At 41.0% G+C, this 17,316-nt stretch overlaps 1 protein-coding gene across 2 annotated transcripts in view; it reads right to left on the bottom strand.

Annotated features, from left to right (window-relative positions):
- Positions 1-1,520: 1,520 nt before the first annotated feature.
- LOC147891391 (proteasome inhibitor-like protein) overlaps positions 1,521-17,316 on the bottom strand; it is a 30,861-nt gene continuing 15,065 nt past the window's right edge. The window contains exons 5-9 of one of the 2 annotated variants that reach the window (XM_087389526.1): positions 5,720-5,797; positions 2,584-2,618; positions 2,341-2,401; positions 2,156-2,230; positions 1,521-2,031 (exon numbers count right to left, since the gene is read on the bottom strand). In XM_087389526.1, the coding sequence (XP_087245652.1) occupies positions 1,971-2,031; positions 2,156-2,230; positions 2,341-2,401; positions 2,584-2,618; positions 5,720-5,797 (310 nt within the window). In that variant the 3' untranslated portion in view covers positions 1,521-1,970. The remainder of the gene's footprint in view (positions 2,032-2,155; positions 2,231-2,340; positions 2,402-2,583; positions 2,619-5,719; positions 5,798-17,316) is intronic. The other variant, XM_087389528.1, reaches the window with a different exon arrangement.

The following is a 17,316-nucleotide window of genomic DNA, read 5'->3' as shown; positions in this document are numbered from 1 at the left end:
AAAGCTATGATCAATTGGTAGTTATAAGCAAGGTGCTTGGGTGGGGCAAGATTGAGGCCATGACTGAGGCTATGTTTGTGAAGTTGCTAATGTTACCAAGAGATGTGGTTGTGCTACAATAGAATGCAGCTACAACTACAATCATGAACTATGTCCAAGGGACACCAAGCAACTACGATAGTCGCAATGGAGAAGCAACCACAATAGGACAAAGCCTCAATGACATGCAGGCCACACTAAAGTCATCAATGAGGTTTTGCATGATCAAAATCTCATATTAGTTAGCTAAATGGTTGATTGCGACTTTCTCATTCAAGAAAGAGGAAGAAGATAATCATGCATACAAAATTGTCACTAGAGGTGTAAAGATTAGGGAATTCTTCTGACGTACAACTAATAATGGTTGATTGCGACTTTCTCATTCAAGAAAGAGGAAGAAGATAATCATGCATACAAAATTGTCACTAGAGGTGTAAAGATTAGGGAATTCTTCTAATGTACAACTAATATTCCTTCTTAGCAAGCTAAAGAGTGATACCCAAATCTTTATGTATACCTTGGGACAAAAGATTTGGCATTGTGACATAGCGAATTCTTATTTCCACGAGTAAAGCAATATAGTTCTAAGGACAATCACCAATTCATTACCCAAATTAGGTTTGCAAATCATGCTGAATGGGAAAATAGCAAGCATAAAATATTTAGTTATTCTGCTATTCGTGCAAATAGATATTTGGAAAAATCCTGATATCATTGACTAGGTGGGGCATTCGAAGTACTCAATTTGACTATGACTACTCCAAAAGAACGTGGGCATACAAATAAAAATTTGAAGCATTTGAAGATTGTTAAGCTTTCAAAGATTTGTAAAAGAAAGTAATAGGCAAATATGTCCTTTAAGTTCTAAGATATGAAATGGTGTGAATTTGCATCTCACCAATTCTATAATTTTTACAAAAATAATGGGATAAAAAGGCAGCTCCTCACACCATTACACTCTGCTACCACAAAATACACCTGGTGGATAAAAAGAGCTTGGCTCATAATATTGGTGAACATGCAATATAGCAATGTATCTCTTCAATACATGCCCTACTACCATTTTTATAACAAGTAGCCTTTGCTTATCTCATGAGTTAACAAAGAAAAGGGGTAGATATTCTTACCTTTGTTACCAATAATCTAATTTGTTAGGTATGACTTCAAAAACAAAGTCCCATATATCCCTCCATCAATGTACCGATGACTTTGAACACATACATCGATTAGACATTAGCAACAAAGCACCTACTGCTTTATGTACAGACTTATGTTACGTCTTAAGGTAGCACTTCAAATTTCCTAGCTAGCCTTCCGCCATGACTATGTAAAAAGATGCATCCATGGTTTAGCAAATATGTCTTGCAAACTTTAAAACCCCTTGAAAACTTAGGAGAATATTGCATGTAGGGGGTTTTCATTGTTCAAGGTTTTCAATTCTTCCATAGTTGTTTTCGGAAACACACAACATATGGTCAAAGTGTCAAAAATGCAAGTGCCAGTTCTACACAATTGCTCTCCTCATCAAGGCTTGTTCCACCAGAACCGAAGGATTCATAATTGCTATTCTGTCAAGTCTTTCTCCTTTTGTTACATACAAGAACAGTAACTGGCTCTGTACATACATCATCCATAACCCTAAGAAATGTGAACCTTTGGCTGGATTCCAAACATACACTATAGCTGAGCTTTCAGAAGTATTTCAAACAAATCCATGTGCCTTCCATAGAATGTTTCAGACGTAAGCGTATTCCATGTACTGCTGCAGACAACTAGTAGTTCTATTTTACGTTTCTTCATGCTTCAGTAAACAAGAAGCAATAATCTTAAAAGCATTCATTTCTACACTTCATGCTGATGATGCCTCTCTTCAAAATAGTCAATGTAAGACGGCAAAATACCACCACTTTTATTGGCCTATTGTGCTATCTTCAAAAAGGTTGGAAGTGCTCTAAGTCAGGATGGACTCCTCCTCCAGGGGGTCGCCGGTCTCTAAAACATCAAGTGTATATAGTGAGCTCAACATATTTGTAAAAAGTGAAACCTGCGCATGGCTGTGCTTTCAGATGACGAGAAGAATCCCCCTAATGCTTGAGAAAGCATATGTAAGTCTTACCTTGTAAAACGATTGGCCTCAAAACCAGGAATGCCTGGAGGTCCATAAGGATCAAATCTAGCCCCTGGGATGCCACTGCAGTTCAAGCATGAACCATTGTAACAAATGAAATAACACAGCAGGACAAAAAAGGACAGTCGTGGAAAATGCCATCCTCAAAAGATGACATAAAGGTGACTACCTACCTACCACCCTGTGGGAACTCCGGCATCCCAACCCCGATACCCCATCTCGGATCATTAGGTCCTGTAAACATCAGAGAAACCTTAACTGCTGGGTGATGAGACACGCCCCAATTACACATACTACTGAATAAAACACTGCATGAGGGAATCTGATGATTGAACAAAGAGACCTCTACAGACTTGACATCTGAATCACCATATAGAGTGCTATTGCCAGGTCATTGAAGTTTGTGAACCACTTACCAACAAGCATTCCTCCTCCGGACCCTGGATTGATTCTGCAAAAAGACAAGCGTGCACCATATCAACTTGCTGACCTTAAACAAGAGATTGAAGCTCACAATCATACACACAACTGTATCTATTAAATTGATGAATCTCAAGAATACTGCGGCCAAAACTAAAGACATGTTAGAGGCCCTTGCAGACAGCATCAACATTGGCATGACAGTCTTCCCCTGCAACATCAGAATGCTTATACCATTCCAATGTTACTTTGAAAAGAAGTCAACTACAGGTTTATATAAAATGAGCAAGGAAAGGAACAGATTCACAACAAAAGGGAAAGGGAGGGTTATCACAGTTGACTTTCAGGGCACATATGAGTCACTACACTCAAATGTGCACTCTCATGGAAATGAAAATTCCATCAGTTGGATGAGGAAGGGTGTGTGTAGCCTACAATGTACATGCAATTTTATTGGAAGAATGAGTATTTATACAAATCTGTAGGACACTTGGATTTGGGTCATATTAGACCTTTGCGACTCTTGTTTCCTTTACATGTGGATTTATTAATACAAATTGCACACACACTTCAATGTCTCCTCTTCAATTGCGATTCATAAGAGGCAGTGGAATTGAAAGACTGCAAGTGAGCTCCTCAACCAATGATCCAATCCTAAGTTGCAGTATGTTTCATCAAAACTCCAAGTTGTTCTCAGAGTACGATGCCATGTCAAAGGTCAAAGGTTTGGTGCAGATGTTGGCAACTTGCTCATGATTTGGACAGTATATAGAAGCGACCTCTCGAAAGCAGCTCTTTCCCTGATAAGGAGTGATGCACCTGAATGTTCCTTGTTGATTTGTCTACATCAAAGATTGGATTTCTAAATTCTCCCCTCGCTTGATACACACTCTCCTAAGATCTCACCCTCTCCTTATGACTTTCCCTCTCGTTTATCCTTTCACCCAATCTTTCTTTTTGTCATACCCTTCCCATTTCATGCCTCTTTCTTGTCACCTGTTTTCAGCTCCTTCCCAAGGCACATCTCAATAACACAAAGCTTGTATTACTGTTTCTTTTTATGCCTGTGCACAATACTGTTACCTCTCCAACCCTATCATCTGAGAAAAGGTAAGTGCTCATTGTATCCAATTATATGCCTTTTGGATCCTACCTCAAGCTCTAACAAGCCTTCTGGATGCCGTGATATGTCTGTGTTTCTAAAGATCCCCTAGGGGACCTTCTATAAAAAATGTTGCATGCCAATTGACATATGTAAAAGCAAACACGTTCTAATCAAATCACACACATAAGAGCATAATCCAGAACTGGGAGGATTCTTTTGACAACTTGGATGAGAACTTTATGAGTTTCCAACCGCATAGACTTAAGTCTTGTATGGCGTTTATCAAATAGATTGAGCTTCAATAAGCTATGGCATCAAAAACTGTCATAAAAAACATAATGTCAAAATTAACAAGGCACTTCTGGCACTCAACAACACAGTCTTGGGCATCCTTAAGGATTCATACCAGGCCAGAAGAACTGTCTTTTCAAAAGAGCATGAGTCTTCTCAATCCCCAGATTCAGACTATCTTGACATTCGTATAACAATTGGCACCTAGTGTCTTTACCAGAATGCAAATTCTACTCTTATAGAGTAGGCAACCATCTACTATGGTATTTTTCCCCATTTCTGTCCTTCCTCAGTACCTACTAAAGGTGCTTCACCAAAAAAGGCTTATTTACTTCATCTTGGAAGTATTACTACTGTCACCAACATCTAGTGTTTGTTCTTCAATGCCAACCATCAGGGTTGAAAATATACTGTTTAATAAGTTGAAAAAGTTTTTCAGCTTCCTCAGCCCAAGTGAAGGCAATTCCCTTTCCCTTGAGCTAAATATTTAAAGTTCTTCCAGAGTAGGCCATTCTAGAATGGATTTAACTTTATCTAGATCCATATGTATCCCTTCGCTGGAGACAATATGACCTAGATACTTAACTTCTTTACAAAAGAAGTCACACTTGAATGGTTTAGCACATAAATTATGCCGCATGAGCAACTCAAAAACCAACTTCAAGTGCTCCAAGTGCTCGGCTTAGTCTTACGAATATCATCTAGAAAGACAACTACAAATTTGCTTCGGTATTTTTGTGTCCTTATTGCGTTGCATTACCGTAGCAGGAGCATTGGTTAACCCAATGTACATTAGTCTAAATTGAAAAATGACTTTTATAGGTTCCAAAAGCAAATTTGGGTCATCATCCGGATGAATCCTTACTTCATGGTACACAAAAATTTTACTAGAGTTTTTAGTTCCTTAAATACCTCATCAATGGAAGGCATTGGACACTTACTTTTAATGAATACATATGGTAAATGTTTGAATCTGCATCTGCATCTGCCTCTACCTCTGCAAATGCACACCTCTGTGCGTGCGTGCATGTGTGTGTGTGTGTGTGTGTGTTTGTTTAAGCATATGAATACTTTGTGTGCGTGTGCGTGTGTGTGTGTGCACGCATGCATAGTGCGCCGCGTGCTGTGCCATGCGTGCATCAGGAATGTGCACGCGTCGTCTATAGTGGTTTGGGAAGCAGTAACCTTTAGATTCTGGCAGGTATTCAAATTTCTTATTTTCTTTAGTTTGTTCTCCCTTTCCTTCGTCTACTACTGTGATGGCACGTCTACACAAATGCATAAATTGAGTGGTCAAAACTGGTGGGCTTGTCTTTTTTTTCTACAAAAAGTAGATAGATGGGTTTGTGTTTTCTATCTGCATATGAGTGTGGATACACCTGAGTGCAAATGAATTGGAGAGGAGAAAAGAAGTAAGAGGGCCTACAGTGTCTAGATGCAAGACCTTCTTGGAGGTAGTGTCATGAGAAGAAATTGATGTATGTCCATGTACGAGCACAAGCCAATGTGTACCTAAGACAATATTTAATAAACCATGTCTCTATACTTGAAATCTGTCCCCAATTTTTAACAATTCCGTTCCATCTATTAACTATACTCCATTCCACCTGTCTAGCACACTCACTATTATTTTGGTGCAATTTCATAAATTAATCTCTGGTTAATAAGAGGTGATAACTTTCCCAGCTCACTAACATGCCTGTAATTGTTTTTAAAAGTGGGATTTGAGAAGTAACCTGCTTGGAAAGACTCCAGCTCCAGCTCCAGGCAACAAATCACCACCCCCAATGGGAGGAACAGGGGGGTAAACTATTCTGCAATCATCATATCCATGTCACTACAGATTTTGCCCCAAAAAAAAGGGGCCCACTAACGAATGTCAGGGAAGTTGACTAGCTATATTACGCAATCATGAGCATTAAAATCCAAGAAAAACAAAACAAAACAAAAGAGAAGAGTTGAATAATTGTTTAATGTTTATTTGAATGATGTGGACATAAGCATTGGTCATGGGCACATTCATGTATAATCCTATTTTTTAAACCTTATCATGAATCTTAGTCTTTGGTGTAACAATGCTGACTCATGCATTGTTACAGTTAGCATTGTCTGGGAGAGATCAGATGGCTTTTTCATCTCACAGCATATAGGTGTGCTGGGAAGATTCTTCCAAGCATCAAGATAGTCTGCTTGCCACACCCATAGAGAACAGAGTGAAACTATCCAGAGAGGACAGATGAGACATCCCCATTATTGGAGGCTGTTGGGATTTTAGATATACAGTGAACATATACAATCCTTTTACGTGTGAGATTCACTCTTCACATATACGAAGAAGAAGATTGACACACCGAACAAACAGTTTACCACAATCACTGTCTATTATCATTCGACACGACAAAATTGTGCCTCACCTCTACGGAGTTTGTTGGCTACTACAGGACTCAACTAACGACCCTATTACACAGACGCAGCTGCACTATGGAGAAACATACGACCTACACTGATTCACGGCTCTGAGGCTCGTGGTCACGACAAAAAGACCTAACTCGTTTATGTGAAGACCTTTGTAGTCGCCAAGGATCACCGCCTCCATGCAACATCTAGTTCATTCTCTAGTGTCCGCGATACGCTCAGCCCTCCAATCATGCAAGATCTCTAGCATGGTCCAATGACCAAGTGTCGCCAACAAGCACTAACCAATCGTTGAGCAACTATCTCACATTATGAGTCCTAGGAGGATCACCCCTCCAACAATCCCTCCCTTGATCTGAATAGGGAGTCAACAAAAAATCTCAACAAAAATTGGCCCATCCCTACTGGACTTGTCGCCATTATAACCATACATTCAAACAAACTTAAAGCCTCATAGCTTCATGAAATAAAGGACATAGTCCACACAAATCACTCAGTCTCCTGAGCATCGTAGCTCAACAATGAACCTGAGCATTGTAGCTACGTGGAAAATTTTCCCAAGCATCGTAGCTTGGTGTTTGGCATCATAACCAAACAAACTGCCACAAACACGATCTCAGAATGCCCAGTCCTGATCGGGCAAACTATCACATACCAGTCCAACCATCTCCTCTAGTGTCGACTCCTCGACCATACATGCCTTGGTCTTCTCTTTTTTTATCTCCTTGTCCTAACTCATTTATCTAGTGTCGACTTCTCTTTGAGGCTTGTGGTCACGACAAAAAGACCTAACTCATTTAGATGAAGACCTTTGTAGTCGCCAAGGATCACCACCTCCATGCAACGTCTAGTTCATTCTCTAGAGCCACCAAGTGTCCACGATACACTCAACCCTCCAATCATGCAAGATCTCTAGCACGGTCCAATGACCAAGTGTTGCCAACAAGCACTAACCAATCGTTGAGCAATTATCTCACATTACGACTCCTAGAAGGATCACCCCTCCAACAGAGGCAGCTTTGCATCCAATGTTGGTCCGCAGTTGATCTACCTTTTGCACACCCCTCTCAGTATCAGCTCCTTTTGTTGGATTCCAAGTATAAACTCTACTTAGCTCAGAGACCCTATAGTAGCTGAGAGGCCACTACAGGGCCGATGCAACTACATTATATACATCAGGGGCACTCGAGACAAGAACATGTAGGACTACATTAATAGTACCTGCTACTCAAACCGGGCAGTACTAATATTCCATCCTCACACCTAGGCTATCAGGTTCAATATTATATCACTTAGAAAAGTTTATTGCTCCATCACATCATATTGCACTAGCACCTTCATGAAGGCAAGAAGAAGAGATCGGCATAGATATCTTATAAATTGGGCCACAATATTGTACATACAATTCAAACCTTGAGGGGAGGTGGAAAATCAATGCTCCATCTCTACATTTAGTCATTCCTTAGTTGCTCACCAGTAAAACCCCCAAAGGAGGAATGTCAAGGGCCCATCAAACTAGACTTGTCGCCATTATAACTATACATTCAAACAAACTTAAAGCCTCATAGCTTCATGAAATAAAGGACATCATAGTCCACACAAATCGCTGAGTCTCCTGAGCTTCATAGCTCAACAATGACCTGAGCATTGTAGCTACGTAGAAAATTTTCCCAAGCATCGTAGCTTGGTGTTTGGCATCATAACCAAACAAACTACCACAAACACGATCTCAGAATGCCCAATCCTGATCGGGCAAACTATCACATACCAGTCCAACCATCTCCTCTAGTGTCGACTCCTCGACCATACATGCCTTGGTCTTCTCTTTTTTTATCTCCTTGTCCTAACTCATTTATCTAGTGTCGACTTCTCTTTGAGGCTTGTGGTCACGACAAAAAGACCTAACTCATTTAGATGAAGACCTTTGTAGTCGCCAAGGATCACCACCTCCATGCAACGTCTAGTTCATTCCCTAGAGCCACCAAGTGTCCACGATACACTCAACCCTCCAATCATGCAAGATCTCTAGCACGGTCCAATGACCAAGTGTTGCCAACAAGCACTAACCAATCGTTGAGCAATTATCTCACATTACGACTCCTAGAAGGATCACCCCTCCAACAGAGGCAGCTTTGCATCCAATGTTGGTCAGCAGTTGATCTACCTTTTGCACACCCCTCTCAGTATCAGCTCCTTTGTTGGATTCCAAGTATAAACTCTACTTAGCTCAGAGACCCTATAGTAGCTGAGAGGCCACTACAGGGCCGATGCAACTACATTATATACATCAGGGACACTCGAGACAAGAACATGTAGGACTACATTAATAGTACCTGCTACTCAAACCGGGCAGTACTAATCTTCCATCCTCACACATAGGCTATCAGGTTCAATATTATATCACTTAGAAAAGTTTATTGCTCCATCACATCATATTGCACTAGCATCTTCATGAAGGCAAGAAGAAGAGATCGGCATAGATATCTTATAAATTGGGCCACAGTATTGTATATACAATTCAAACCTTGAGGGGAGGTGGAAAATCAATGCTCCATCTCTACATTTAGTCATTCCTTAGTTGCTCACCAGTAAAACCCCCAAAGGAGGAATGTCAAGGGCCCATCAAACTAGACTTGTCGCCATTATAACTATACATTCAAACAAACTTAAAGCCTCATAGCTTCATGAAATAAAGGACATCATAGTCCACACAAATCGCTGAGTCTCCTGAGCATCGTAGCTCAACAATGAACCTGAGCATTGTAGCTACGTAGAAAATTTTCCCAAGCATCGTAGCTTGGTGTTTGGCATCATAACCAAACAAACTACCACAAACACGATCTCAGAATGCCCAGTCCTGATCGGGCAAACTATCACATACCAGTCCAACTATCTCCTCTAGTGTCGACTCCTCGACCATACATGCCTTGGTCTTCTCTTTTTTTATCTCCTTGTCCTAACTCATTTATCTAGTGTCGACTTCTCTTTGAGGCTTGTGGTCACGACAAAAAGACCTAACTCATTTAGATGAAGACCTTTGTAGTCGCCAAGGATCACCACCTCCATGCAACGTCTAGTTCATTCCCTAGAGCCACCAAGTGTCCACGATACACTCAACCCTCCAATCATGCAAGATCTCTAGCACGGTCCAATGACCAAGTGTTGCCAACAAGCACTAACCAATCGTTGAGCAATTATCTCACATTACGACTCCTAGAAGGATCACCCCTCCAACAGAGGCAGCTTTGCATCCAATGTTGGTCAGCAATTGATCTTCCTTTTGCACACCCCTCTCAGTATCAGCTCCTTTGTTGGATTCCAAGTATAAACTCTACTTAGCTCAGAGACCCTATAGTAGCTGAGAGGCCACTACAGGGCCGATGCAACTACATTATATACATCAGGGGCACTCGAGACAAGAACATGTAGGACTACATTAATAGTACCTGCTACTCAAACCGGGCAGTACTTATCTTCCATTCTCACACATAGGCTATCAGGTTCAATATTATATCACTTAGAAAAGTTTATTGCTCCATCACATCATATTGCACTAGCATCTTCATGAAGGCAAGAAGAAGAGATCGGCATAGATATCTTATAAATTGGGCCACAGTATTGTACATACAATTCAAACCTTGAGGGGAGGTGGAAAATCAATGCTCCATCTCTACATTTAGTCATTCCTTAGTTGCTCACCAGTAAAACCCCCAAAGGAGGAATGTCAAGGGCCCATCAAACTAGACTTGTCGCCATTATAACTATACATTCAAACAAACTTAAAGCCTCATAGCTTCATGAAATAAAGGACATCATAGTCCACACAAATCGCTGAGTCTCCTGAGCTTCATAGCTCAACAATGAACCTGAGCATTGTAGCTACGTAGAAAATTTTCCCAAGCATCGTAGCTTGGTGTTTGGCATCATAACCAAACAAACTACCACAAACACGATCTCAGAATGCCCAGTCCTGATCGGGCAAACTATCACATACCAGTCCAACCATCTCCTCTAGTGTCGACTCCTCGACCATACATGCCTTGGTCTTCTCTTTTTTTATCTCCTTGTCCTAACTCATTTATCTAGTGTCGACTTCTCTTTGAGGCTTGTGGTCACGACAAAAAGACCTAACTCATTTAGATGAAGACCTTTGTAGTCGCCAAGGATCACCACCTCCATGCAACGTCTAGTTCATTCTCTAGAGCCACCAAGTGTCCACAATACACTCAACCCTCCAATCATGCAAGATCTCTAGCACGGTCCAATGACCAAGTGTTGCCAACAAGCACTAACCAATCGTTGAGCAATTATCTCACATTACGACTCCTAGACGGATCACCCCTCCAACAAAGGCAGCTTTGCATCCAATGTTGGTCCGCAGTTGATCTACCTTTTGCACACCCCTCTCAGTATCAGCTCCTTTGTTGGATTCCAAGTATAAACTCTACTTAGCTCAGAGACCCTATAGTAGCTGAGAGGCCACTACACGGCCGATGCAACTACATTGTATACATCAGGGGCACTCGAGACAAGAACATGTAGGACTACATTAATAGTACCTGCTACTCAAACCGGGCAGTACTAATCTTCCATTCTCACACATAGGCTATCAGGTTCAATATTATATCACTTAGAAAAGTTTATTGCTCCATCACATCATATTGCACTAGCATCTTCATGAAGGCAAGAAGAAGAGATCGGCATAGATATCTTATAAATTGGGCCACAGTATTGTACATACAATTCAAACCTTGAGGGGAGGTGGAAAATCAATGCTCCATCTCTACATTTAGTCATTCCTTAGTTGCTCACCAATAAAACCCCCAAAGGAGGAATGTCAAGGGCCCATCAAACTAGCTCATGTTAAATGCTCCTTGGACAAAGAGGGGGTCCACAAAGTCATCCTACTCGGTGTGCAGCCACATACACAAGTGAGCCAATAAAGCCCACAGTAGGCAGCTCTTTCCAAGGGGGTCCACAAAATTAGCCTAGTCGACATGCAGCCACATACACAATTGAGCCCATATGGCCTACTATAGGCAAAGAATGGAAGAGAACAAGAACAGGCGCTTGTTAGACTGCAGTACCCTCCACACACATGTAGGAATAGAGTGAATTGCTACAACCTGCAATGCCAACAATGGCTAGAATGAAAGCATACAGCTGAAAATGCAGCAATTGAACTGCAACTGGACAATGAACCCACTTCGCAGTCGCTTCTCCATCCTCTCAACAGCAAACCTACTGAGGAGGTGTGAGAATGGAGAAGCTTCGCAATGGCTTCTCACACAAGCCAGGGCTTCAGCCATGGCATTCTGGCACAATGTATCCAATCAAAATGCACCAAACACATGCGCACTAGATGCAATAATTGCATTTGATTGGCTGCCCTAGACAAAGATGGGAATTGAATGCGAGTGTGAGCACGAGGCAAGGCCATAAGATATAGACCAATAGAATGGTGCCATGTGGCAACCATCCCCTTCATCCATGATGGATACATCATGTGGCCCCTTAAAAATTTCTAACCCCTATCCATGATATAACATCATGGATGTCCTATCCTAGGACCTAAGATCCACCTACCACTCTTTTTTACCTTCTATTAATCCTAACCCAAAATTAGTGAATGAAGTCCATAGCTCATCACTTTTTCCAACACTCCCCCTTGATGATCAATGGATTAGTTTTCATGCCCATCAAGTTGGAAAACTTCTCTTGCTTAATTCTAGTAAAAGATTCGATTAGGACATCAGCCACCTTATCTTCTATTGGACAGTCAATAAGTCCAATTTCATTCTCACCTCAATGTGATTTGTTCAAGCATGAAATACACGATCCTTGGCCAATTTAATAGAGCTTTGATTATCAGCCAACAAGGGAGTTGGATCTTTTTTAATGAGTCCAATATTATTAAGATCCTCCTCAACAAGATAGCCTCACAGGCTACATTAGTGGATGCTCATAGTACTCTGCTTCTTACTACTCCACGATATCAAGCCAAATCTAATGTTGAAGCAATATCCCAAAGTAGACCTTATGTCATTTGAGCATCCTGCCTAATCACTATTTGTAAATCCTGACAGTTTTAGATCATTGCTTCTTTCGTACTCAATCCCATGAGTCAAAGTCCCTTGACATATCTAGGTCTTCTCTTGGCTGCCTTCCAATGGCTCTCTCAGATCGGCCATATATTGGGATATTGCATTGAATGGATAGGCTATGTCCGCTCTGGTGGTAGTCAAATATGTCAGGTACCAACAAGTTGCCTATGTCCAATCTGGTGGTGGGCAAATATGTCAAGCTACCAACAAGTTGTCTATATGCCATCTATTGTAGGAATATGTTGACCTTTTGACAATTTCTCACCGGGGCTCATTGGTGTATTGATCAGATTACAATCCTCCATTCTAAATCGTTTCAGAATTTCATTGGCATACTTGCTTTGGGATATAAACATTTTATATTGGTCTCTGTAGACTTCAATTCCTAAAAAATAATGCATAAAGGCATCGTCTTTGATATCAAAAGCTTTGTTCAGGTCCTATTTGGCATGTTACATTAGTTCCTCATTATTACTAGTGATGACAATTTCATCAACATATAAGACAATGAGAACTATATTGCCTTTGTTATGATGCTTTGTAAACAGATTATAATCTAATGAACTCTTATTAGAGCACTCTTTATAAAAATGCTCATACCAAGCACAAGGTGCTGTTTCAAACCGTACAAGGCTTTCATAGTCTGCAAACCTTTTCCTCCTTGCGTTTAACCTCAAACCCACGTGGCTGGTCATCTAGACCACTTCTTTCATATCACCATTTAGAAAAGCGATTTTAATGTCCATTTGATATAGAGGCCAGCCATAATGAGTGGCAAGGGTTATTATCAATCTGATAGTATTATGTTTGGCTACTAATGCTAAGGTCTCATTGTACTCAATGCCTTCTTTCTGTGTATGACCCTTTGCAATGAGCTTGGCTTTATACTTTTCCACACTTCCATAAATCTTTAACCTAATAGACCAATTTGTTACCAATGGAATTCCTCTTGGTAGTAAATCTACCAACTCCCAAGTTTTACTTTGTACTATAATACTATCATACTCCTCTTTCATGGCTTCCTACCACTTGGGATTATCTTTGGCATCCTCATATCTCTCAGGCTAAGCTATATCTTTCAAGTGGTCATTAAGCATGACTCACATTGAGCCTATCAGGAGTCCTTTGGATTCTTGCACATCTTCTATGTCCCCCCTCACTAGTTGAGGGTTCATCAATAACTTGACCTTCTTTGATGGTTTCATAAAACCAATTCCTTGAGATGCTTAAGGGTCTCAGACTTGGCCCATGTCTTCTTGGGATAGTCATCTATGAATGTCACGAAGTAAACCTTACCTCCTACTAGTTTGACATTCATAGGACCACAGAGATTATAATATCTTTCTTTCTTGAATCCTTCTTCATGAACTTTTCACAGCTCTGCTTTCCCAATGCCCATGGTACATTATTTGCAAATCATCTTCTCTTGACGAAGATGAGGCAAGCCATTCGCAAAACCTTTCATGTTCATGAGGACTAGCTTTGCATGTTCACTGTTGTACCCCTACAGATACCTTTCACTCGAGACGTACGATAACAATAGTCAAACCTTTAATGCAACTGGATTCTTCCCCAGAGATGTAGGCCTTAAAGACAGATGCAAAGATGATGCCAATTTATTAAGACCTTCCTCAATTCTCTTTGCTATAATTTTGAAACCAATAGCCTTGTCTCAAATGAGACATTCCCCTTCATTAAATTCTACCTTCTTATTATGTTTAGTAATGGCATTAATACATATAAGACCTAAAACAAACGTTAAGTATGTCCCATACATCTTTATTCAGCATTCATATTGGCTCCAAGTTATACATGGTCACTGTCACTTTCCTTTCAATGAGAGAGCCACTCCTTGTGCAGACTCCTAAGTGAAGTGGTTGGAGGCTCAAGAGAGTCAATAATCCATGACTCAGCAGCTTGGGCAAACTTATTTGGTTTTGAGATAGCTAAGGCTTTCTCAAAATTACCATGGCTACATTAGTGATATCTTTACCACCCAAGTTGCATTTTTGTTGGGTACAGTGCACAAAGAAAAGGCTATCGTCTCTACAATCTTGCTTCTCGCAAGATTTTTGTGAGTAGAGATGTTATATTTTCAGAAAACTCAGCACATACACATGCTGAATTTACAATTCCTGCCTCTCCAGGTGATGTTTTTTAGGGGATGAGGCTCATGCTGAAAATCAGAATTTACAACCTCCTCCTCCTCATTCACATGCCCCGATTTACCACAGGGTGTGGATGAAGTTGTCACGCAAGAGATTCAAGAGATACACGCAGCCAAAACAGTATTGGTTGCTTCAGACTCTCAGGGAGAGTAGGCTTGAGGCCCCATTGCCTGGCAGGACTTGTAGTGTAGTAAGGCACGCAGGGGGTTTCTTTCAGTTGAGACAGCTTATGCAGGTACTCTTCTTGATGAAGAAGAACCTGATTCTTTTGAAGAAGCAAAGGATAATGTGCATTGGATGCATGCCATGCACAATGAATTGCAGTCCATTGAGAAAAATTAGACTTGGGATGTTGTGGATTTGCCACCAGGTAAGCATGCCATTGGTACCAAGTGGGTTTTCAAAGTAAAAAGGAAGCCAGATGGGTCCATTGACAGGTACAAAGCAAGGCTGGTTGCCAAAGGCTATGCACAGAAGAAGGGCATAGATTATGAGGAGACTTTTCCTCCTACATACCGGAACACCACCATAAGGTCAATTATTGCCATGGCTGCAAATTTTGTTTGGAATGTCCATCAGTTGGACATAAAAACAGATTTCTTTAATGGGGACTTGCCGAAAGAGGTTTATGTCAAACAACCTCCTGGATTTGAACTTTCTGGCAATGCACTTCAGGTTTGCAAGCTAAACAAAGCTTTATATGGGCTGAAACAAGCCCCACGTGCATGGTATGCCAAGATTGATGCATTCCTAGCAAGTAAGGGGCTGAATAATAGTCCCACGGAAAGCACCCTCTACATCAAGAAGGATGGGGGGGATATTTTGGTCATCATTCTTTATGTAAATGACATGCTGCTCACAGGGACAAATGAGGAAATAATTGCAGATTTCAAAGCTGAGTTGAAAGCTGAATTCGACATGACAGATTTGGGCATCTTAAATTTGTATTTAGGGATCCAATTTATACAAGACAAGCGTGGCATCGTTATGTCTCAATCCAAGTATGTGCAGAAGCTCTTGGATAGGTTCAACATGCATGATTGTAAGCCTATAGCCACTCCCATGGAGCCGGGGCTGAAGCTTACTATGTATGATGCAGGTGAATCAGTGGATGTCACACTTTACAGCCACGCTGTTGGATGCCTCATCTATTTGTGCAATACACGGCCCCATATTCAGTATGCAGTATCTCAGGTGAGCGGATATATGCACAGCCCAAAGACAACACATTGGCACATTGTAAAACGCATCTTCCGTTATTTGCAAGGCACAAAGTCTTATGGCTTGATGTTTCCCAGGGGGGGTGACTTGCATATGCATGCTTACAGTGATTCAAATTGGGCTGGAGAATATGATACCAAGCAATCCACTAGTGGTAATTGTTTCTTTTTTGGCAAAGCTTGCATTTCTTGGCTAAGCAAGAAGCAATCTACAGTGGCTACCTCCTCATGTGAAGCTGAGTACAGGGCAGCTTTCATAGTGACAATTGAATGTGTTTGGCTGCGACGTTTATTCGCTGATCTTCGTCTCTTATTGGAGGATCCTTCTCCAATTCTCACTGATAGTCAGAGTGCTATAGCAGTGGCAAAGAATCCTATGTTTCATGCTTGCACGAAGCACATTGAGGTTCATTATCATTATGTCAAAGAGAAGTTGCATGCACGGGAGATCAGTATGATCTATGTATCAACACATGACAATGTTGCAGACATCTTCACCAAAGCACTTTCACGTGGGAAGTTTGAGGCATTTCGCAGTGCCCTAAACTTATCTCCTTTTGGTGATTGATCACTACCTTGTACACCACATTGGCACTGCAAGGGGGTGTTAGAATTATTAATATATTCTAGTCAGTGGCCAATATATTGTAATAAGTAGGTTAGGGGCACTTTTCCCTCTATGAGGTTTTTCCCCCTAACCACAGTCTAATCCCTAACTACGGTTAGTGGATAAGATAGGGTTTTGTCACTTAGACAAAACCCCTCACTTCTCTTTTGTACTTGCTTCATTTTCAGTCCACTATTGAGTGTACTTACTTTCTGTTCACTCTCTCTCTTGCTCATCACTCTTGCTCTCCATTCTACTCACAAGGCATCCATCTCTACTTCCATGGCAGCCTACCATTCCGGTACATCTTTTGACTCCTCGCTATTCCCAACAAATAAGCAATTCCAGCCCTTGGAATCTAGCTTCTTTCTTTATGCACATGAACAAATGCTTTAGAACTGAAAACTTTCAAATGTGAAATTTACCATAGTAGACTTCATGTGGGGTCATATCTACAACTGCCTTGGTCTTCATCTATTTAGGGTACGGCTGCATGAACCACATTGATAGGCCTTGGAAATGTTCTTCCCAAGGCATCTGTATAGGAAATTTCACACATCAGCCATCTTTGGCTTAAATTATGGCTTTGAGTTCAGTCTAACTGTGCCTGGCATACTGGGTTTTGCCAACAATACTGGTTGTGCTGATCGTCTTAGACCCTCCCATGCCATCACTATTGGAAAATGGCTAGTTGTTTTCCCTAGTTGGCTTTGCTCAGTCAAAAGATTGGTGTGCTATGGTGGAAAAAGGAATCTGGATTATAGGTGAAGACTCTTCAGGTTGACAAAGGCAGAGAGTTTTTTTCCAATGCATTATGAG

Source organism: Dipteris shenzhenensis, chromosome 18 (genome assembly GCF_047967505.1).
Source record: "Dipteris shenzhenensis isolate YYH24624 ecotype China chromosome 18, Dip_SZ_1.0, whole genome shotgun sequence".
NCBI classification, from domain to species: Eukaryota; Viridiplantae; Streptophyta; class Polypodiopsida; order Gleicheniales; family Dipteridaceae; genus Dipteris; species Dipteris shenzhenensis.
The sequence above is the reverse complement of the archived record's forward strand: the minus strand, read 5'-3'. Positions and strand labels throughout refer to the sequence as shown.